This window comes from Chelonoidis abingdonii, chromosome 2, assembly GCF_003597395.2.
Source record: "Chelonoidis abingdonii isolate Lonesome George chromosome 2, CheloAbing_2.0, whole genome shotgun sequence".
Lineage (NCBI taxonomy): Eukaryota > Metazoa > Chordata > Testudines > Testudinidae > Chelonoidis > Chelonoidis abingdonii.
Genome location: NC_133770.1, coordinates 188,773,098 through 188,796,474, shown reverse-complemented (window position 1 = coordinate 188,796,474; position 23,377 = coordinate 188,773,098). Strand labels below are relative to the sequence as shown.

Here is a 23,377-nt window from a genome sequence, read left to right as displayed (position 1 = left end):
CTGAAGAGATAGCTCACCTGCATAGGATGAGGAATAGCACTGTCAGCTGCTCAAGTGTAAAACTCCCTGGCTAATCAGTCTTGTAAAATTCTTCTCATTCACTCACCTGAAGCAAGCAACTTTTAGAGCAAATAAAGTTGTTACATTATCAACAGTCATTGCTATGATAATGGATAGCCATTGCCATGATAATGGATAGTCAAGGGCTTTGGCTGTCATAAATGTTAATACAGTTGAACCTCAGATTTACGAACACCTCAGAAATGGAGGTTGTTCATAACTCTGAAATGTTCATAACCCTGAACAAAACATTATGGTTCTTTCAAAAGTTTAAAACTGAGCTTTGACTTAATACAGCTTTGAAACTTTACTGTGCATAAGAAAAATGCTGCTTTTAACCACGTTAATTTAAATGAAACAAGCACAGAAACAGTTTCCTTATATTGTCAAATTTTTTTTTTTACACTTTCCCTTTTTTTTTGTAGTTTATTTTTAACCCAGTACTGTACTGTAGTAGCTCTTTCTTTTTTTATTTTTTTGGTCTCTTCTTCTGCCTGATTGCGTACTTCCAGTTCCAAATGAGGTGTGTGGTTGATCGGTCAGTAGTATCTCTGGTGTTTGTAACTCTGACGTTTTACTTGTAACAGTTTTGCAAGGCTATATTCAATGTATTTCTTGCAATTTTGTTTTTATTAAGAGAAAATTCTGCAAAGAGGGAAATATCAGGTAACGCTGAGGGAAGGAAATAATAGGAGCAAACAATAGCTGTGAAACAGTATCTGAATACACTTGCAAACCTTGAGTGGTTTTTAGTATGTAGCTACTCTAAACACCTAAAAATACAAGGCTTTTAAGAAACTCTTAAGTTGTTGTATTGGAAAGCATTTAATACAATTTACTTTCCAACAATTAGGGTTAGGAAGATTGATCCTGTATGTCAGGCATTGGACTTGGACTCAAGAGGACTCTGTTCCCAGCTCTACTTGAGACTTCTTGTGTAAGCTTGAGCAAGTCACTCGTGATTATTCAAAAGGTTGAGACCTATTGTCTGCTTGTCTTTGTGCACACTAGTTTACTATAAATTGAGCATTTGCTTGCCCTAGTGCATATTTAGACCAATTTGTGCAGCCAAAGAATTTGTACAGACCTTGGTCTTCAACCTTTTAAAAATCACTCTTATTACTGTGGCTAAATTTCCTTATATGTAAAAGGGGGAGAGGTCATATTCTTGTCCACCTCACACCAGTATTTGGAAGCTAAATGAATTAGCTGAAGTGAAGCTCACTGAGATGCTCAGATGGAAAGAACTTTATAAGTGTAAAGCATCCTTACTACTTCACTGCTAAATTGTCCCCCACCCCCACTTTACTCTTGGATAATGAAAATGGACCATTTGTTTTTGCTTGTTCTTTTATAACCTTATTCCATGCTACCCTATTGAAGTGCAAACACAGCTAGGGCATGTTTGAAAGAAAATCATGTTTCCAATGATATTTTAAAAGGAAATAAAAAACGGTTATATTAAATTTTATGTAAACTGCCCACAGAAGACCCCCCCTTCCAATTCATGCACCTAAAATTGTTTCCTTTAACAAAACCTAAATTTTGGTTGTAAACCACATACTACTTCCTTTTATTAAATGACATTAGTCTTCAGGACTATTGGGCAGATCCCAGGCAGAGTAAAAGCAAAGGGGTTTTCTGGCTGTTCACCCAAGAAAAATAGCCTGTGTTGCAAAATATTAGAAGAACTCTCATATCCCAGTGCAGCAATGTAAACACCATTATACTGAGATCACTGTCTTATCAACTCTTTGAATTTATTGATAGTTAAACCTGTTAAACTGAGGTGAGAGCTTGAAATAATGGTTCTTATTTTCCCCCTGAAAAATGGATATCTTTCTCCGTGTTTTGGATATAAACAACCAACTTTTCAGCAGAATTGACTAGAACAACAGCTCCCAAGTGGGACTGATGTCAGTGGGTTTCATTCTCAGCTTCTAGAGGGCCACAGGAAGCACACAGACAAGATCTTTCAGTGTTGCTACTAGGTATATATGTGGAAATGAGGCAGGACACACACAAAGGAAACATGGGATGGTTGAAAGGATGTATAATGGTGTGTTGAGTGGGAGGGATGAAATCTTAGGAGGAGATAGGGGGATCTAAAACACTTCTGTAAGGAAAGGGAGAATCAAACATTCCCAGAAGGGAGCAGGCCAGAAAGGCCTATAAAAAAGAAAGTAGTAAATGGCTTGGATTTTAGGGTGGGGAATGTGTTTCTTTGGCTATCAATGTATTTAATATTGAGAATTAATTTGATTGGTGTCCAAAAATAACTTCAAACTAACAGTCCATTTCACTCATCCCCATATGTACTTTTCTTTACTGAAAGGGAAGGGTGAGAAAGACTGTGTTTGCTGAATAGAAAAGATCACCAAAATCTGCTACACAGAGGCACAAATATCTGGAACTGGGAGAGGAGCATCATGGAAGGGGATAGAAAAGGGACTGTGAGCGTTCAGATTAAGGCTGTGATAAAGTGCAGGAGAGTAATAAGTGGAAGCAAACAGTTAGGATTGGTATATGTGTAATAGAAGTGGCTTTGGGATAATAAATCATTCAGAGAAATAATTTATTTTAGTTGGATATAGGTTTAGGTTATTAGAAAGCTGGAAAAATGTGGGTATAAAGTAGAAACATTAGAGAGAGAGACTGCCTTTGGAATTATGACGTGACGTAATCTTGGAGACTGTGGAAAGATCTTGTGAGTTTTGGGAAAGCATGCTCTGTATAGTGGTGGGCGAGGCTTCTTTTATGTATGTTGCAGATCCAAACAACAAAATGGCATGATTCCTTCCTACCCTTTTCAGTTAAGCTATCTGTTGTGTGGAATAGGGCATTATATAATCATTTAATAAAACTGCCGATAAGCAGTTGCTGTTTCCAGAAAAGGACAATCATGCTATTGTGTGAGGCACACTGCAGAATTCCACCAGATTCATGAAAAGATAGAAAATTCAAGCACTCTGGTTGGTAGCATTAAACGCTGGAACTTAGCTGTAAACTTGACTAAGGCTTAAAATATTTATTAGTAAAAAACATTTAGACCTGAATTCCACAATCTAATAGCAACTAACCAAATAGGTTTAAATTCTGGTCCCATTAAAGTTAATGGCAGTCCTCCCATTAGATTTCAGTAGGTCCAGGATTTTACCAGTAATTTGAGAACTGAAAGGTGGCAATTCTTCTGCACTCCAGAGTACTTTATCTTGCATCCAAACCACTTTTGCATTGGGGCTAACATACCTGTTATAATATCAGACACTGGAATGTCCACCTTTGCCTTTAATTAGGCGGTGCAGCCTGTGGAGACTAAAAGTCTCAGCATTTTATTGGGATCAAGAAGTAGTGGTGCAGTTTGACATGTATGTGTAGGAGTTGATTCCCTACTGCATGGAGCACAGTTCTTCAAGGGGTTCCCTTGCTGCAGCATAAAGGGCAGGATAGGGCCGGAAGATTTATGCCTGTACAGATCCTCCAGTTCTTGGCTCTGTGAATACACTGGCAGCAAAGACGCTACTTCAGCCATTGTCTACAGCCATGTCCACTCCACAGCCTGTGGAGGGACATATTTGGTCTTCCTGCAAACATACTTAACACACAGCCAGCAACCAATGTTTGGTTGGGACATGAATTGTCCCAATATTTTGCACTCCAGCGCACAGGCAGAGGGGGCTCATGCCCCCAGCTCCACCCGACTCCACTCCCTCCCTGCCCCATTGGATCCCTCTCCAAATCCTGACCTGGCCCCGCCTCTTCCCCAAGGACTCCACATTCCTCCTCCTCCCTCCCTCCCTCCCAGGCTTGCGCAAATCAGCTGTATGGGGGAAGCGAAGGTGAGCTGGTGCGGTGAGGGGCAGGGAGGGGAGCTGCCGGTGGGTGCTCAGCCCCCACTAATTTTTCCTATGCTCTGGAGGCTTTTTTTTTTTTATCTTTTGCTCTGCTGGCCAGGGCCAGCTTCAGGCACCAGTTTAGCAAGCAGGTGCTTGGGGCGGCCACTCCGGAGAGGGGGCGGCAGGTCCAGCTATTCGGCGGAGGGTCCCTCACTCCCAGTCGGAGCGAAGGACCTCCCGCTGAATTGCCGCAGATCGCGATCGCGGCTTCTTTTTTTTTTTTTTGGCTGCTTGGCGCGGCAAAACCCCTGGAGCTGGCCCTGCTGCTGGCTTTCCCCCATCCCACCCCCTGTGTCCTGATATTTCATCTCTCTCATCTGGTCACCCGAGTTGCATCTCATGATTTGGGCCTATGGTATTGTAGCATGCAGAAAGCCTGAACAGTAGTAGACATTAAGGATAAAAGGGACTAAATATAAATTTTCTTATTTAGTTCTAGCAATCTGGTACCAGCAGTGAGCACTTTGTTATTGATCTAGTAGCAGACACTTTCTTGTTCGATAAAAAGAAGTATAACAACAACCAGGGTTGTTTTTAGATTGTTAGGATCAGAAATCAAGACTTAGTAGCTTCTGTTTCCAGCAGCTTGTCAGTGAAGGGGAAGGTTAAGGGAAAGGTCCATATTTTTCTGGTTAGAATACTGCTTTTAGATTAGACTGCATCCCTGAGTTGTACTTTAGGTACAAATTCACGGATAACCCTGATCTCATAACACTTTGTAAGAGAGACCAAGACCAATTTTGAATCCCGAGACAGAAATGCTGACTTCATTTAATAAAAATGAAAAGCTCAGCTATATCTTCAGTTTTCTTGATCAGGTTTGTCATTTATAATGGAACTAGGCGGAAAAATCTAGCAGTGTTTATACTTTCTTTTTTTCCTTCCAATATTTATAGGCTTGCCTGTATTTAAAGACCTAGAAGTAATGAGTCCCTCCTGTCATCTCAGTATGCCCAGAGAAAGGGCTTTTGACAGAGGCAGATTAAAAGCAAGATCCTTGAAATCCAGACCGAATTATCAGAGGGGTTCCAGAGCAAGACAGAACCCTGACTGGCTCCATGGGAAAGAACGCAGCAAGAGCTGCGGCCCATGGAATTCAACTGGGCTTCCTGAATAAGGAAGAACAATGAGTCTTCTAGGAAGAGCATAGTGGGTGAAAATGGGCTGGGTGAGTGGCCTACCTGACATGAACCAGGCCTCCATTTTTGCTCTTGCAATTATTTGCCCCTGCAACATAAGTTATTTGTACATCTCAGTATTTGATGTGCAGAGACAGTCTGGTATTAAGTGAGTTGTGAGATCAGCATGGAACTATGTACATGGGGTGTTCAAAAGTCATCGCTAAAATTTAACTTTGACTAAATCTTAATAAAAACCAGAAACTTGAATTTGAGACATCAGTATTTCTCCCCACAAGTACAAGGAACTAGCGCAGTATCACAGATACAGCCATATGGCAAATATTGATACATTTTAATTAGGGCTGTTGATTAATCGCAGTTAACTCAAGTGATTAATTCAAAAAAGTAACCGCGATTAAAAAAATTAATCACAATTTAAATCACACTGTTAAACAATAGAATACCAATTGAAAATTATTAAATATTTTAGATATTTGTATACATTTTCAAATATATTGATTTCAGTTACAACATAGAATTCAAAGTGTATAGCACTCACTTTATATTATGTTTACTACAAATATTTGGACTGTAAAAATGATAGGAAATAGTATTTTTCAATTCACCTCATACAAGTACTGTAGTGCAGTCTCTGTCATGAAAATGCAACTTACAAATGTAGATTTTTGTTATATAACTGAATTCAAAAACAAAAACAAGATCAAACTTTAGAGCCTACAAGTCTACTCAGTCCTACTTCGTGTTGAGCCAATCACTCAGACAAACAAGTTTGTTTACATGTGTAGGAGATAATGCTGTCCGATTCTTGTTTACCCGAAAGTGCGAACAGGCATTTGCATGGCACTTTTGTAGCCAGCATCGCAAGGTATTTACATACCAGATATGCTAAACATTCGTATGCCCCTTCATGCTTTGGTCATCATTCTGGAGGACATGCTTCCACGCTGATACACATTAAAAAATGTGTTAATTAAATTTGTGACTGAACCACTTGGGGGAGAATAGTATCTCTCTTGCTCTGTGTTTTACCTGCATTCTTCCATATATTTCATGTTATAGCAGTCTCGGATGATGACCCAGCACATGTTGTTTGTTTTAAGAACACTTTCACTGCAGATCTGACAAAACAAAAAGGAAGGTACCAATGTGAGATTTCTAGAGATAGCTACAGCACTTGACTCCAGGTTTAAGAATCTGAAGCACCTTCCAAAATCTGAGAAGGACGAGGTGTGGAGCATGCTTTCAGAAGTCTTAAAAAAGCAACACTCTGATGTAGAAACTACAGAACCCGAACCACCAAAATAGAAAATCAACCTTCTTCTGGTGGCATCTGACTCAGATGATGACACTGAACACACCTCAGTCCACACTGCTTTAGATTGTTATTGAGCGGAACCCATCAGCAGCATGGATGCATGTCCTCTGGAATGGTGGTTGAAGCATGAAGGGAAATATGAATCTTTAGCGCATCAATATTGTACACCACCAGCTACAACAGTGCGATGCAAACACCTGTTCTCACTTTTGGGTGACATTGTAAACAAGAATCGGGCAGCATTATCTCCTGCACATACAAACAAACTTGTTTGAGCAATTGGCTGATCAAGAAGTAGGACTGAATGAACTGGTAGGCGCTATAGTTTGACATTGTTTTATTTTTGAATGCAGTTATTTTTTGTGCATAATTCTACATTCTTCTATTATTATTAAGTTCTACTTTCACGATAAAGAGATTGCACTACAGTACTTGTATTAAGTAAAAATAAAAGAAATAGTATTTTTCAATTAACTGTGCAATATTTATAATAAAAATAAATATAAAATGAGTACTGTATACTTTGTATTCTGTGTTGAAATTGAAATCAATATACTTGAAAATGTGGGAAACATCCAAAAATATTTAAATAAATGGTATTCTATTATTGTTTAACAGTGCAATTAATCATGGTTAATTTTTTTTAATGACTTGCCAGCCCTAATTTTAATGCAACCATGTTATATGTATGTTTTAGTTTCATAATGATTAGAAAAACCCTTTCTGTTCATTGTCCTTTACTAGATTTTTTCACCCTAAGAATTTTCTTATTGTTTATTGAGCATTATCATTGTGTTCAGTGTCCTACAGACATGTTAAAAAAATGATGCCTGCCACAGTCTATTTTGAATAGTTTACATTGATGTTACAGCTGACGCAGTCAACAATGCAGCTGGCTATGGATTCAGTGGTGTTGATGATCAAGGCAATTTCCATTGGGACCTGCTATCCAACTTAAATATATGGAACATTGAGGTGAGTTAAAAGAAACAAAATCTTGGTACAATTATTGAGTGACAATTATGATGTGGCTCATTAGTCACAGGGATACATTTTTCCTCTTCCACAGGTGTGTCTAGAATTAGAGTGAATTTTATCTTTTGGACAGATAAATTGTATTGGTCACACTTCATAGGAAGGTTACATTTGTAAATAGTTTCTAAAGAGCTAATAAACAATGTTTTAATAAACTATTAATTATTGTAGAGTTCAGCAGGTCAATAAATTGCTTACAACAATGATTCATAACCATGATAGCATCTTCTATTTATGTGCTTATAACAATCTGTTATTACTATTTTTAGTATTTGTATGGCAATAGCAGGTAGAGGACCCACCTGAGATTAGGGCTCGTCTGTGCTAGGTGATGTACAAATACACAGTAGGAGACGGCCCAGGCCCTAAAGAGCATATGTTCTAAATGGCAAAGACAGACAAAGGGCAGAAGAGGAAACAGATACAGAACAGTGAGGTGACCTGATCACCGTATTTTGGGTCGGGAAGGAATTTTCCTACAGGGAAGATTGGCAGAGGCCCTTGAGATTTTTCGCCTTCCTCTGCAGTGTGGAGCATGGGTCACTTACTGGAAGATTCTCTGCATCTTGAGGTCTTCAAACCACGATTTGAGGACTTCAGTAACTCAGACATAGGCTAGGGGTTTGTTACAGGACTGGGTGGGTGAGATTCTGTGGCCTGCACTGTGCAGGAGGTCAGACTAGATGATCATAATAGTCCCTTAAAGTCTATGACTCTGAGACCTGCCCGAAGTCACAGAATATCTCAGTGACAGAGACAGAAATAGTCCGGTTACCTGGTTCAGTTCCCTATCCATTAGACCACACTGTTTCTCAGAACATCTGTAACATCTTTCTCATGCCAGTGGCATGCTTTTAGCATCCGTTAGTCCCTTACAAGATATTGATAAAGGTACCCTTCCTATAAAGTGTGACCAACATATTTCCTGTTAGTTTGTCGCCTAGGATAAATATATTCTGAGTGTCAATGGCATGAGAAAACATCTAGGAGACTGGAATAGGCCATTCCCAATTTCTCCTTCTACAGATTTATTTTCATACAACAACAGATGCTCTCCATCTACAATCCATTATTTAAGAACGAAAAGCAGAAGAAACCAATGAGTTAACTGCATTGTAGCTTCTTGGTCTATCAAAAGACAGATTCTTGTAATTCATCTCTACATTTTAGGGGCCCCTAAAATTCTCAGTGGAAAAGACGAGACCATCACTATACCCTCTCCCTTTCATCTTCCCTTTTTTGTGCTTGTCTTAACCCTTGCCCGAGTTTGCATCCGTCACTCTTGGAGTGTTTCCTTGCTCCTTTTTTGCAGCATCCACAGTGGGTGCACAGCTCAAGTGTAGAAGTACGTGCAGCCAACTGCAGATGGAAATGCACACAGCTTCCCCCTTTGCCCCCAGGACCTGAGAGGGGAATCTAAAATAGACTGAAAACAGGAATGGGAGTGCTCACTGTACCAGTCAGAGAGGAGGGGGAGCTGGGGAGGAATGTTGTTAAGCCGAGGGAAGCTGTGAGTTCCCCAGTACTTTAACCTATTCTCCTATTGTGTAGATCTCATGCACCCTTCCCCTCTCTGGGACATATTGGCTGTGGGGGCACTTCCTTGGCAGCGTAGGAGCAATGAAGCCATATCAGCTCCAGGACCCTTGTGATGCCACAGCCTCATTTCCATTTTGAACTTCCCTTTGAACTGGTGCTGTCTGGTCTGGCTTTCCTTATGGAGAATACTCCTAACAGCACAACCTGTAGGAAGAGTTCCACAGAGAGGCCCTGGTGGATGGAGGGAGGTATGAAATGATGGGAGGCCATAAGGCTCAGGCTCATTTTTTTCCCCCCAGAGTGGGGCAGGCAGAGTTAAATATTAAACTGGCCCATGGGATTGTGGTTTATTAGGAAAGTTTAAAAAGCTAATTTTTTTGTATAAGCTGGTGACTTGAGGTGGGGGAGGGAAGAAGAGATAAATGATTCAGGAGGCACCTAATTGTGCTTGACGTTAATCTAAATAAGTGTCCTCTCATTACTAGTCCTTCCTTTCCCTTCTTGCCTTTGGTTTGTAATGCTCACTTGTTGCACCTTGCCTTTAATGGGACTGTGAGCTCTCTAGGGCCAGGATAGCACCTTCCTGAATATTTGTATGTCACCTATCATGGTGGAAACCCTCTCCCGAGAGATTCTTTTAGGCACTACTATACAGTACATGTCAAATAGTAAGAGCCACTTAACGACATTTGAGTCGATTGCTAAATATAGCTGTGGTTGCACCGTTTGGTCATGGCCAGGTGAAAATACACTCTGCAGGTAGCAGACTGTCAATTAGGAAGTGCTGTGAAGTCTTTTAGGCACAATGAAAGATTAAGTATGTGTGGAAGGCATCAGAGATTTGAGGTAACTTCATCATTGATCCCCTCTACAGTCTACCCAAAGAATGCCCTCTCAGGGTTCAGGCTGTAGCCAGAACCTCTCTCTCGGCAGGAGCCCACATCCATCTCCCTTATGACCAGGGATTTAGGCTAGCAGACTCCTTGCAATCACTGTGATTCTCTCCAGCAGGTCTGACCAAAAGCCCAGCCCCTATACTTGCTTTCTTTCCAAGGGCTATGGCCAGGGATTATATGTTGCAGATGGATCCTTCACAGCAGAGTACATTTATTTATTTAAGAATGAAAACATAAAAAGGTCTAATGCATACTAAGTGTACCCAGGAGGAGTCTGGCAGGTCAGAATCCTTCCAGCCCTTCAGTAGGGCAGGGTCCCTGTTGGACAAAAGACTTGTGTCTGTTTGTTGAATCAAAAACAAGGTTCTTCTGTCAGGATAAACTCAGCCTTTTACATCAAAGGCCCTTTCTGTGTCTCCTTGACCCTGACACCTGTCCGAACCAGTAAATGCAAACCACCCCAGGGGGTGGTATTTCTCTGGAGCTATTTATAGTCCCAAGAACTGCAGTAATTATGCCCCAGTGTTTTTTGTTTCTGGAGGAGCTTCTGTAACCTTCCTGCATGGAGTGGAATACACTCCCTAGCTCACAATGATCCATATAACCTTCACGAAGTTAATACAGTAGTCCCCAAAAGATACTGCATGTGGCTGAATATCTGTAACAGAAGGTTTGAGGAGAACCCTGTCAGAGAGCATTCCATGTTGACAGCCAGTTTGACTGGCTGCTCTCTTGGAAACACAGAGGGGGGGGGGGGGGAACAGTGCTTGCCAAGTGAAAAAGGACAACATTGATAAAAACAAGGAAGTTCCTTTTTCTAACTGGAACTATAATGCAATTAAGTTGTGTTTGTCAATTAGGGTAATTTTAATTTAACTCTTAAAATACTGATGAAGGTTGCTCTAACCTCCAGTATTTTGGACTGAGGTGCAAAAGCACTCAAGTACTCCATTTTGTCCTCTCTCTTGCCTTACTCCAGTTCACACTTCCCTTGACTCTCTTAGAAGACCTTGTGAGCTTTGAAAGAGCCCTTTGACCTTCTACTGGCATTGGTACAACTGCTGCTGGAATACTGTGTCCATTTCTTGTACCCACAATTCAAGAAGGGTGTTGATAAATTGGAGAGGGTTCAGAGAAGAGCCACAAGAATGATTAAAGGTTTAGAAAACATACCTTCCAGTGATAGATTGAGCTCTTTGAGTCTATTTAGCTCGTAACAAAGCAAAGGTTAAGGGGTTGACTTCATTACAGTCTATAAGTATCTACATGGGGCACAATATTTAACAATGGCCTCTTCAGTCTAGCAGAGAAAAGATGTAATGCTCATGGCTGGAAAATTGAGCTAACAAATTGAGCTAAAAATAAGGCACCACGTTTTTTGGGGTGAGAGTACTTAACCATTGGAACATTTACCAGGGCATGGTAGATTCTCCATCACTGAAATTTTAAATCAAGACTGGATGTTTTCTAAAAAATCTGCTCTAGAAATATTTTGGGGAATTCTATGGCTTTGTTCTACAGGATGTCAGATTTAATGATCGCATTGGTCCTTTTGGCTTGGGATCTATGAACCTGGTGCAGAAAGCACCTTCTCATATGATTTATGTTGCAACTAGAAGCAACAGTCCCTTGGAGAGCCCATACTGAGAACCACCTCACAGCATTTTCATTGGTGCTGTCAGTTTACTTCTAAGGGAGACTGTCACACCTTTTAGTTTGGGCTGCACTTACTGCTCATTGCCTTGAATTCACTCTAAAGAGCCTTCTTTGGTGCTTTTTATTAACAACGAAACCTCAACGTTTGTTCAGGGTGTTAGGTTATCAACTTATTACAAAGGAAAATTGGACTGAGAATATAGCACAACCTTAAATGGCCAAAATCAACTTGAGGAGTTGTTTCTGGAGTGAGTTCCCTTAAGGGTACACTTCTCATTACAGTAAGCCACAAGGAAACTACAGTAAATAAATAAGCTCCAAGTTGTGACATGAACCTAAATGACAAATGTGACAAAGTCTCCTCTTACCTTGGTGGGTCCTGCGCTATTGGCAGATTTGTTCACCTCAGTGATCTTCCCCTCTGTGGAACCCACAGTCTGGGTCAGCTCCTCCGTGTCTGATCAGGAGTTGGGAGGAACCCAGGCCCGCCCTCTACCCGGGTTCAGCCCAGGGCCCCTCCGTGGATCAACAGCTGTCCTAATAGTGCCTCCGGGGTCAACAATTGCGTAGACAGCGTTATGACGACGCTCAGAGCGTGGAGAGAGCTTCGGCCTCACTTGCGGGCCATGGATGAGCGTGCAAACAACTTCATTAGCCCACCACTAGGTAATCCATCACTCCTAGGTCCGTCTGAATAAAGCAGCACTAGAGGGCTCTATAGTGCCTCCGAGAGTATACAGCATACAGAGTCTGAATAGTGTTCGATGCGTAGGTGCTACCTAAGAGCGAGGCATATGCTTACTCCGCCTACACTCGCAGTCTCCGCTGCAGTTGTCAGGCAACTGTTTAGCAGAGGCACTATAGACAAATCCACAGGGCAGGCGGAACCGGAGTAGAGGCGGGCCGGCGTTACTCTGTGAGTTCGGGCAGCTGCCCTTTTTTTAAACCCAGGTTGCCCGAAAAATAAAGCCCTGCCCCTTGAAATTTAGCTTTGCAGGTTGTTTTAATTAAAGTAGCTATTTCTAAACTGCCCTTCTAGAAAGATCTTCAATTGGCCTTCCAGGGTTGCGCCTTGAATTAACCTGGAGCAACTGCCATTTGGTTACCACGGTACTAGGGATTTGTTTAGCCTGGGGCTAACATACCTGTTTCTCAGTACTTTACTGTAGCCATCTGGCCTTGCCCCATCACACAAAGCAAAGCTGAAATGCCATGCTTAACTCAGCCAGTTTTGCTAAAGTATGGCAGCCTGTCTGGTATATTAGATCACCCATTGTTTGGAAAGCTCTGTGACATGTAATTGCAAGAAGGTGAGTTACAGCTGGACTTTTTCAGTCTTAACTCTGAATATCCTGGCTTTCCCTAACTTGTCTCTTTACCTTAAACCCATTCTAATATGGTTTCTAGCTGTTTAATTTCCACTATAGGTTGTTTTGCTGTTCTATGGTCTCATGGCAATGTTGACTTAGGTGCTCTCTTTAAAGTGTGTATTGGTGACCTAATAGATTGTAGAAGGCTCCTTGGGATACATAGTGATTTAATGGATCACAGTACATTTGGAGAATCTCTTAATTATTCCATTCTTCCTTCACACTGAGATTCTCTGGAGACCTGTCAACATTTCTGGAAATTTTGCAGCCAACTGTCGATGTGTAATTTAGGAAATGTTTGATTACTGACATGATAAAGTGCAATAGGGCAGAGGTGCTAAACATGTTGCAATGTGCGCAATAATGGACAAATCTGGCGCAGACCCAGACAATGCAGCAAATGGACCCCAGGCAACAGAACTGATGTGAATCCAATGCATCACTGGGGAATTGCACTGCTGTTACTCATCCACTGTGTAGTGTAGAGTCCAGTTGTCTCAGATAGCAAGCAGAGGACAAGTGGGGCCAGGGCATGGGCAGAGGTGGAACTGAGCAGGGCTAGAGAATCTGCTGTTGGAGGGAAACCTGTGGTCCTCCAACCATGAGAGTGGCACACAAGGCTTACTGAGTCAACAGGTTGAAGTAGTCACTGCAGAGTTATGATGTAACTGCTCTGTGGACTTGCCTCCCCTTTCCCCGTTGGTATCTCTCTACGGCCCCGCTTAGTTTCTCAAGCTGCACTCTGGGCTGAAGATTTGGCCCTCAGTTCATGTACTAAAAATACTTTCCATTGTTTCTTGAGAACAAGTTCATTTACGTGTGCCTCTGCCCCCAATAATGTATTTCTTTTAGAAACCTTTTGTTTTCATAGCTCTCTAGGGATTTCCAGCCCACCTAATGGACTGCAAGGTTTAAAGATTAAAAAGCAGTTGTTTGTAAGTTGAAGGATTGGGGGTGGCTTGAATATCTGAAATTAGAAAACCTTTTTTGGCTTTCTCCATAATTAGAAAGATAGCCAAACACTTTTATAATAAAAAGTGAGATTTTAAAAGTGAGTGGCAAGTGTCAGCCATGGGTAAGTTCTTATGGCTGAGTTATAAACCCCAAAACATGTTTATAATGGAAATATTGACACAGCCTTGACTGTAGCTAGCTACTACTACTAGCATACTGCATGTAGACCTCTTCAGTTTAAAATCCAGGTAGAGATTGGCATTGTCCTGTACATTTCAAAGCCAGTGTGAGATGTTAACCGTCTTCTCTCTCTCTCTCTCTCTTAGACTGCAACAAGTTTCAAAATGTACATTGAAAACTGGAACATTCAGACAGCTGCCTGGCTAAAGCGGTAAGAACAGTAAAACAGTCAGTTGCTGGTAAGACGCAGTTACTTTTAGGTGGTAATGTTGGCTAGTAATTCTAACTGGTGAATCTGATAAATATACAACAGCCTCTTGGTCTCTTTCATTTCTCCCTGTATCTGTAAAAACTTGTGTGCTATTATGTTTTTGGTGCTCTGAAGTTTTTATTGCTACATGTTTGGAATGACCACATTTGCTCATAAGCAGCGAAGCCATGAGTGAGCTATACAGGTCTTCCTACATAACATTTTTATAGCACCTCTCACTGTCCATATTTTGTCTTTGTTATCCATTTGTATTATTTTGCTAGGAGTTTATCATATTTTCCTTCTCTCTCCCTTGCACTTGAAGTCAATTAATTACTATAGGAGATGGGCCTGAATTGGGTGTAAACTCCTCCAGTTGGAACTTTGGGAAACCTTGGTCCTGATTCAGACTTCATAGCCTCAATATAATCTATTGCAGAGGCACCAGTCACCCCATACTTCAGGTGCCAATTTAGATCTGTCTTTATAGTATGCCAACTTGAGATAGTATCAGAGGGAGGGATAGTGTTAGTCTGGCTCTGTAAAAGCAGCAAAGAATCCTGTGGCACCTTATAGACTAACATATGTTTTGGAGCATGCATCCGACGAGGTGGGTATTCACCCACGAAAGCTCATGCTCCAAAACGTCTGTTAATCTATAAGGGGCCACAGGATTCTTTGCTGCTTCAACTTGAGATACAGAAAGTAAATTTTGTCCAACACTAGGAAATTTGATTTCAGACTGTCATCACTATGACTCACTGTAAATAATAATATGAATCTGAATTTTGTAGCTCAGTCCTGTCTCTGGATACTGTGAAAACAATGCCTTTGGTATGTGAAAAGTCCAGTTCAAGTCAATTGCTGTGACCCCCAAAATACAAGAGTTTATATAATGTTTGTCCTAACTGTATTTGGTGTAAAAATACAGAGCTGAAAAATCTGTTTCTATTTTTCTTTGTGAGTGAGGTAAACATAATGTTTTTGAGTAAATAAACTACCATGATCATTTCTTAGGACCATTGCATGTTGCGTTAAAACTCAGATGTTGCAAGATTCTTAGGGTCCTGTCGCTCTGTTTCTGAACTACGCACACGGAACCATTCACTTACGGCTTCCTTAGCTGCTAGTGTAAATCAGCATAGGTCCATTGATTTGCACTAGCTAAGGGACTGGCTCTCTGTGATGTAGGGTACAGGCAGTGGCTGTATAGTATTCTGCCTAAAGAATATTGAAATAGAAAAGGAAGTATGGGTATGTCGCTTTCATCCTCTCACCCACTCTTGAATATCCGTCAGGTTTCTCAGGATACGTACAGAATTCCAGATGGGAAAATACTGGCCTGGTAAATGAGAACCCACCTTATGCCATATTATATATAGAGAGGGCATAAATAATATGGCATAAGGTGCGTTCTCATTTACCATGGCTATATATATTGGTTTAAATTCCATGATAATTAATTAAGTCATGAGAGAATGGCTTACTCGTGCAAGTAATTCAGTTGGTCCTCATGTAAATGAAGGTTTGCAGGACTGGGCCTCTGATACATGAAGGAGATCAGAATGGGAACTTTAAGATTCAAGGAGATCTGCAGTGCAATGAATATTTGTTACTTGTTCAATCTGCTGTTTTCTGTTTGTTCCATTTCTTCCCAGTATCTGCTATGACAGGGCTCCATGGTACCCCACAGCCTTAACATTTATCCTGTCAGCGCTGTGGCATGGTGTCTATCCTGGATATTACTTTACATTCGTTACCGGAATCCTTATGACATTAGCATCCAGAGCAGTACGTAGCCTTTATTGTTCTCTTCAGAGACTTGTATGAGATTACTGTAAAGCTTTCACTGCTAGGTGTTTATGTACCCTTAGACATTCTGAACCATTTTCATCCCTGGCATGCCATTGTCTGTACACGAGGGATGAATCCACGTAATACCTTTTTCCTTTGAGATGATCCTCACTGAAATGTTGATCTGCACTGCAATAATTGTAGGTAGTTCCTTTAATTACAACCAGCCATTGCTCTTATTGATTCAGCATAGCAGGTACTGTGATGCTGGACTTGGCTACAGTCAGAGAGAGAGGTGAAGGGCCATGCAAAATGCTAATGGTCCCTCATACACTTTGCACATAGGTTCATTTGTCTCATAATTGACCTGGTCAGATAGGAAGAGCCTCCATCTCATCTGTGTATTGTGATAATTCTGTGTAAAGTACAGACCTCATAGATTGGATTGAGCCAACAGTTGGTTTCAGGCTGTATAGGCATGTCTTTGTAGACCACATTAGTTTCTACAGAATATGTACTTTCATTTTTAACAAAAGAAAAGTTTCTGTCCTTTATGGTTGCAAAAAAAAGAATTGTGAATGGGTCCCCAGTGCATCTAAATCTGCAGATAGATCACACAAAATAATGTGTCTGAGAACTTTGAACTGGCTTCATTCTTTGCAGCAGAGTGTTAACTTTGGAGCCTAATGATGATAATTTAAATTTTCCAGCATTAATAACTATATCCATGCTGGTCATTCTAGTGGAAACATCCACTGTGAAAAGATTGGAGAGCACCATCACTTTTACTCATAGTCTGACCTTGGGTATATAACCATATCAGTTTGACAAGTGAACAAAGCTGGCAATCAGTAATAGTTACCATAATACTGTACCACGATAATACTTTGCACTTAATTTGCCCCTTTCCTATGAGGATGCATTCCACAGATTAAAACAAATAATCCACCCCCTAAAACATCAAAAAAAAAAAAAAAAAAAAAGAGAAACCCAGCCCTCCAAATAAACCAACATCTGTAGAAATCCAAAATGCTTGCAGACATAATCAGCTGCTAGAGAGTGTAACTCCTCTTTCTGTTGTACATTTTATAAGCAGTGGTCCGATTCATCGAAAAAGAACAAAATTGCCCATAGATGCCCGTACGACAGACAGCCTGGTCCCCTGGTTATAGAACACAGGAGATCTGGGATCTATTCCCAGATCTATCACTGACCTGCTGTGGGACCTTGGGCATGTCATTTGGGCATTTGCATGTCTCCATTTCCTCTCCCACTTTTATTCTGGCCTGTCTATCCAAACCGTAACCTCTTTGGAGCATAAGTATGTGGTATGTTGAGGCCTCTAGGTATCACTGTAATGCAAATAATAATGGATGAGGAGTTTAATAGATGTGAAGTGAGTCCGCATATGTTTACTAAGAAATTTTGGGGTTTTTGTTAATTCCCTTCTCCTTGATTTGTAGGTAAGGAACAATTACAGACATTACTTCCTCTCTTCAAAGCCACTCAAGGTGATCTATGACATTGTCACGTGGTTTGTCACTCAACTGGCTGTCTGCTATACTGTTGCACCTTTTGTTATGCTGGCTGTTGAGCCCACAATTAAGTTATACAAGTAGGTTTCCTCCTTTTAATTCTTAAACCTGTGTACCGTAGACCTGTAACCAATGGGCTTTGTTTAATAAGCCAGCCTGTGATGGAAGCTGATTAGAATTTTGCCATCATTTAGAGGGAATCCAAGCAGGTTATTTAATAACATGAGGAGTGATTTCATCTGTAGAACTTGATGAATTCATTTAATCATGCTAGAATAATTTTCCTTTTCTTTCTCAGTTTAGTTTCGTTTTTTTTTTATTCTTATTTGACTGGACTTTCCAGTGCCAATTATTACCAAGACCAGAGGATGGGATGGGTAGAAATGAAATTAACCTTATATTGGGAAATATCTAGGTGAGAAAACAACTAATGTCCAGTTGTAAAATGCTCATGAGAAGGGATTCTGAACTGATCAGTAGGAGATAAAGAAGATACATGGCTGATTCGTTGTGTATTAAAATCATTTTGTTGCTGTGCACTCTTATTTTATGTGCAGTTACTTCTGTATTTTAAAAGTGAGAAAGGGGTGGTTCTGACGATTACATATAGTGAAGCATAAAATGAGTTGAAAAGAAAGACTTGACTAAATTACTTTACTTTTCTTCTACTTTTTTTTGGTAGACCTTGTTAAACACAGAATAACAGTTTTTGGCTGAAAAAAAAGAGACATTCCATTACTTTGTCATAAAAGACTGAAAACTGTTGTTCAAAAGAGCAGCTGTGAGTGAGTCTGTTTGAGGGATTTTGAATGCTACCTTTTTTTTAAAAAAAATAAAAATATTTAGCTAACTTTTCTCCTTACTTAAACACAACTATTAAAATGCCAACACCAATCTGAAGCTTGTACGAGTGTTGGCAAGATTCATTCCCAGCTATCATTTTAATGTCTCATTGTTTTGTCTTTAGCAACGGCAACAAATAAAAAAAGATAAGGGCTATCTCAGTTTAAAAATATTGAATGTGACAAACTCATGGATGCTTAAGAATTTGCTCAAAGGGCAAAATTTTGCCCTTTTTGCCAGCAAAGGCAATTTGAGGTGACAAAATACCAACATCTTAACCTAAGTTCTGTTAATAAATACTTGTAAAGAGATTGCTGTTACCATGCCAATGCCTGCGAAGGAAAAACTGTCAGTTTAAGTTTAGCACAGCTATGACCATAGATGGTACCTACACATTTATGTGTGTTTCACTAACTCAGCTCAGGAAGGTAATGTATGAATTCATGGGATTTTCAAACAAGGCGATTGAGCTAAGTGCAAGGTGAGTGTGTGCCTTTGGAGTAGGACATTGTGGACACATCTGTGGGGTCAGGCACCTTACAGGGATCTTAGAACTATGAGGGAAGGAGCATAGCAGGGTCACTGCCTAAGTGGTCAGGTGCTGGACCCATGCACATCTCCCTGGCCTTCCTCAACCCATACTCTATGGGCTCACCAAAACAAGTGTCCCTTTTTCCAGCTGCTCACCCTGAACACTATCAGTTATAGAAGTAAATATATGGAAGATGTTTTTATTTTATATTGTGCCATTCTCTCTCTAATTATGATGTATTTTATTATGATTATTATATTGTATTAATGATGGGCAAACCTAAAAAATGTTCAGAGTTTTAATTAATTTCAGATAAGCAACAAAAAGTTTGGCTGGAAGCTCTTCTGTCCTTCAGTTGCTGGTGCCATTTTTTCAGGCACAAGCTGTGCTTGCTCAAAAGGGAAGTCTTCTGAAAATGTGTCCCTGTACATTCTTTAACAGTGAGAGATGGGCTGAGAAGGCCACATTTGAGTTTCTCAAACTATAGTCATGGATAGTTCACCTCTGAGTCCATTTCACCTGAATTGTCAAAGTTTGGGACTAGGGATTTGGAAAAGGGTTCTGGGGTTGGCCCCTTGTCTAGTAACTATATATGGGAAAATACTATCCCTGTTGATATCAATGCCAAACTTCCATTGACTTCAGTGGGTTTGGATGTCTCCATCTGCAGGGGTCGGCAACCTTTCTGAAATGCTGTGCCGAGTCTTCGTTTATTCTACTTACTCTAATTTAAGATTTCACGTGCCAGTAATACATTAACATTTTTAGAAGGTCTCTTTCTATAAGTCTATAATATATAACTAAACTATTGTCGTACGTAAAGTAAATAAGGTTTTTTAAATATTTAAGAAGCTTCATTTAAAATTAAATTAAAATGCAGAGCCCGCCGGGCCAGTGGCCAGGGCCCAGGCAGTGTGAGTGCCATTGAAAATCAGCTCGCATGCCGCTTTTGGCACACGTGCCATAGGTTGCCTATCCCTGGTATAGTGTGACATACTGCTGTAAAATCCAAAGCCATAAAAGCCTGTCATATATGAGAGTCTATCAGGTGCTCTGTTTTATGTTTAAACCTCTTCAGTCTGATGGAGCTGGTTGTAGTGCTGAACTAATACAATTTGCAGCATTGGTATGTATGTTATCTCTTTCTCTTTTCGTTTCTAGGTCAATGTACTTTCACATGCACATTCTAAGCCTCCTGCTGCTGCTGGTCCTACCAATCAAACCTCGAAATCACACCATGAGGCAGCTTCAGAATCAAATCACACACAACTCTGTTAAAAACAAGAAAGAAAAATGATACCTCAAAGAAAAACCACTGATATTGGGAAGTGAAGTGTCATACCAAAAACAAAAGGGAGAAAATAAAAAGACAATGACATTGTTATTGCTTAATTTAAAACTCTTTGGAAAGGACAGACTGGAGCTTGGTTGACTGTATTCCAGATGACCCAGTAACAAAGATTTAGAGGCTTGAGGAGCAGTGCTTATGATTTTATAAATACAGGGACTATTTTTATGGCGTGTTTTTATATATTTAATTTTTTCACATGTACAGATGTTTTTGATCTTTTACAGAAATGTACATTTGATAGATAAAAATTTTGAGATTAAGAAAATAATCCTTAAAAAAAACCTAGCGAGAATCAGATCAGCAGCTTAGCAGACTGGTGCTCTAGGCTGCTGAGTCATTGGCTTCCTATCCTGGCTATTATGGCCAGAGTTGGCTCCGGGATGTAGAACCACAGAACCTTGGCTCCTGAGACTGTTGGCATTTACTCCAACAGGAGGAGGAGGGCCACAGCGGAGGGTGAAAGTGCTTCCCATGTGGTTCTGAAGAAGGGACCTGCTGCCTGAGTTCAGCAGCTTGGAGACTCCTAATCGCTCTGAGTGACACCTCCTGGTGTGAGGGCAAATTAGTCACTTGGAAATCATTCAAGTAGATTTCTGTGAACATCAGCCACTGGATTGGCCAAACTAAAATATAATATATATATATATATAAAAGGAAAAATCAGAATATCCTACAACACACAGATTAAACTTCTCTAGCCGAGGCTACGTCTACACTACAAGTGCTCCAGTGGCACAGCTACAGCACTGCAACTAACCCTCTGTGCTGTAGTGTAGGTACTTGCTACAGCGATGGAAGGGGTTTTTCCATTGCTGTGGTGAATACTGCCCCTTGAGAGGCAGTAGCTAGGTTGACAGAAGAATTCTAGTGTCAACATAGTGGTGTCTACGCCAGGGTTTAAGTCATTTTAACTACGTCTCTCAAGGATGTGGATTTTTCACACCTTTGAGTGACATAGATTGATCTAAGTTTTAGGTTTAGACCAGGCCTGAGAGACAGAGATAATTGGGATGTGACTGATGTTCAGCACTACCCTGCAGCTTTGGAGTGATATGTTTGGACATGATACTTTTATGATCAATATAACGTAGCGATAGGGAAACCTTGCAGATTTAGTGCTTTAAAACTATCAGTCACAGATCAAAAGCTGGAGGAAGGGTTGGGAATAGATCAACTTGTTCCTCATAATATTATGTATTGGCAAGTAGGAATTTTGTTCACACAAGGATAACAGTCCATTACAAATAAAAGTAAAAGAGTACTATACAAGAGAAGGGTTGTGATATGATCAAGGGACTGAGAATCAGCAGTTCTGCTTCTGACTCACTGCGTGATCTTGGGCAAGTCACTCAACCTTTCTATGTTTCAGTTTCCCCATCTGTAAAATGGGGATAATAATACTTACCTACCTCGCAGGAGTGTTGTGAGGTTCTGTTAATGTTTACACAGCGCTTTGAGAGAGCAGGATGAAAAGTGCTATGTAAGTTTAAAAACTAATTATAGTCACAGAGGACCTCTTAAAGGAACACATGAAAACATGCACCAGATAATTCTGTTATATATCTTTAAATGTTTTCTAAATTGGTTTTCTCAGAATCATTTAGAAATGAAGCAGTTCCCTTACATACCATTGGTTTTTCTCATCTGTCTGAAGTGTAAGTGAACAAAGAGTGTACCACATTTATTTTATTTTAATTTTTGTATCAGAACAAATTCAAATTCTGCAGAATCCTTACTATGGGGAGAAAAATGTAAGAAACCAAAACTGAAGACTGTAAACAGTTTCACTTTATTTTTTTTGACGGACTGATTTTGCTTTTCTCCCCTCCACCAACCTCCTTTTCTCCCTCCCCAACCCCCCAAATTTCCAACAGCCTTTTAATATAATGTCTATTTCATGGGAAAGTTTATTTGGTGATTTCTTTTGGAGAAGAGATGGATTACTAAGATTGGGCTGAATAAACAAACTGTTTTTTGTCAATGTGTGGCCTTATTAATGGGAGGGAAGCATGAAAATCTGGGGAGAATGAGCCTTTGTCCCATGAAGCAAAGTGAAAGATCATTACACGTATGGCGGGAATCACATCTCAGTCTCGCATTTTACAAACACAGTGTGGTTCAGATGCTGCTGCTATTGAAATCCCTGCTAAAAGCTCCCATTTATTTCAATGGGAGCAGGATTCATCCCTAAATTGGTTTATTTTTTGTCATTTTTTTTCTATTGTTCAGTATTACATCTTTTTATTTAAGAACTAGTTGTGACATTTCTGTGGTGTGGTGAATCTATTCCTACATGGCTAGATCAAACCCCTACTCAGCCCATACAGGAACTAGGACGTTCTCCTTGCAAAATTTCCTTGGCATTCTTCTATCAGAGAGGGGGTGACATTTGTGGAAATAAGAAAGGTCTTAGCTCAAAAACCAGCCGATAAGCAGGAAGACAAGGTGAATCCTTACAGAGGCCCTGTGTCCCTGTGTGGTTTCTGGATACTCATCAGATCCTCACCTTCTGCTTCTTGGCAATAAGACTCCAAATTTGCTGCACTGGCAGGGCTGCTGCAGCTGGCCCCATCAGTGTTCCTTCTAATTTTTTCCACCCATGTGTGGAATTAATTTTGTTATGTGCACCAATGTGGAGGAGATGTGTCACACATCACCTCCACATTGGTGCACATTACAAAATTCATGTGGCAGGGGTGGGGCTGAGAGGTTCAGAGTGTGGGAGGGGACTCAGGGCTGGAGCAGAGGGTTGGAGTGCAGGCTCTGGGTGGGGCCAGGGATGAGGGGCTCAGGGTTGGGGTGTTGGGGGTGCAGGCTCCAGCTAGGGGTGTGGGTTCTGGGGTGGGGCTGGGTATGAGGAGTTTGGGGTGCAGTAGGGCTCCCCGGGGCTACGGTGGGGAGAGAGAGGACTCCCTCCCCCCTAGTTCTCTCTTCCCACAACCGTACCTGGGCTAGGGAGGAGAGACACTTATCTCCCGGCCACAGCAAGTCCAAGCTGGGCTGCGTCTGTGCTGGGAGAGGGGCACCTG

The 23,377-nt window shown here is 40.8% G+C and overlaps 1 protein-coding gene across 3 annotated transcripts in view; it reads left to right on the top strand.

Annotated features, from left to right (window-relative positions):
- MBOAT1 (membrane bound glycerophospholipid O-acyltransferase 1) overlaps positions 1-22,329 on the top strand; it is an 85,736-nt gene extending 63,407 nt beyond the window's left edge. For 2 of the 3 annotated variants that reach the window (XM_032776976.2, XM_032776975.2), the window contains 5 exons: positions 7,285-7,388; positions 14,190-14,254; positions 15,952-16,084; positions 17,551-17,702; positions 20,159-22,329. In XM_032776976.2, the coding sequence (XP_032632867.1) occupies positions 7,285-7,388; positions 14,190-14,254; positions 15,952-16,084; positions 17,551-17,702; positions 20,159-20,294 (590 nt within the window). In that variant the 3' untranslated portion in view covers positions 20,295-22,329. Of the gene's footprint in view, positions 1-7,284; positions 7,389-14,189; positions 14,255-15,951; positions 16,085-17,550; positions 17,703-20,158 lie in introns of those variants that run through there. The other variant, XM_032776977.2, reaches the window with a different exon arrangement.
- Positions 22,330-23,377: the final 1,048 nt, after the last annotated feature.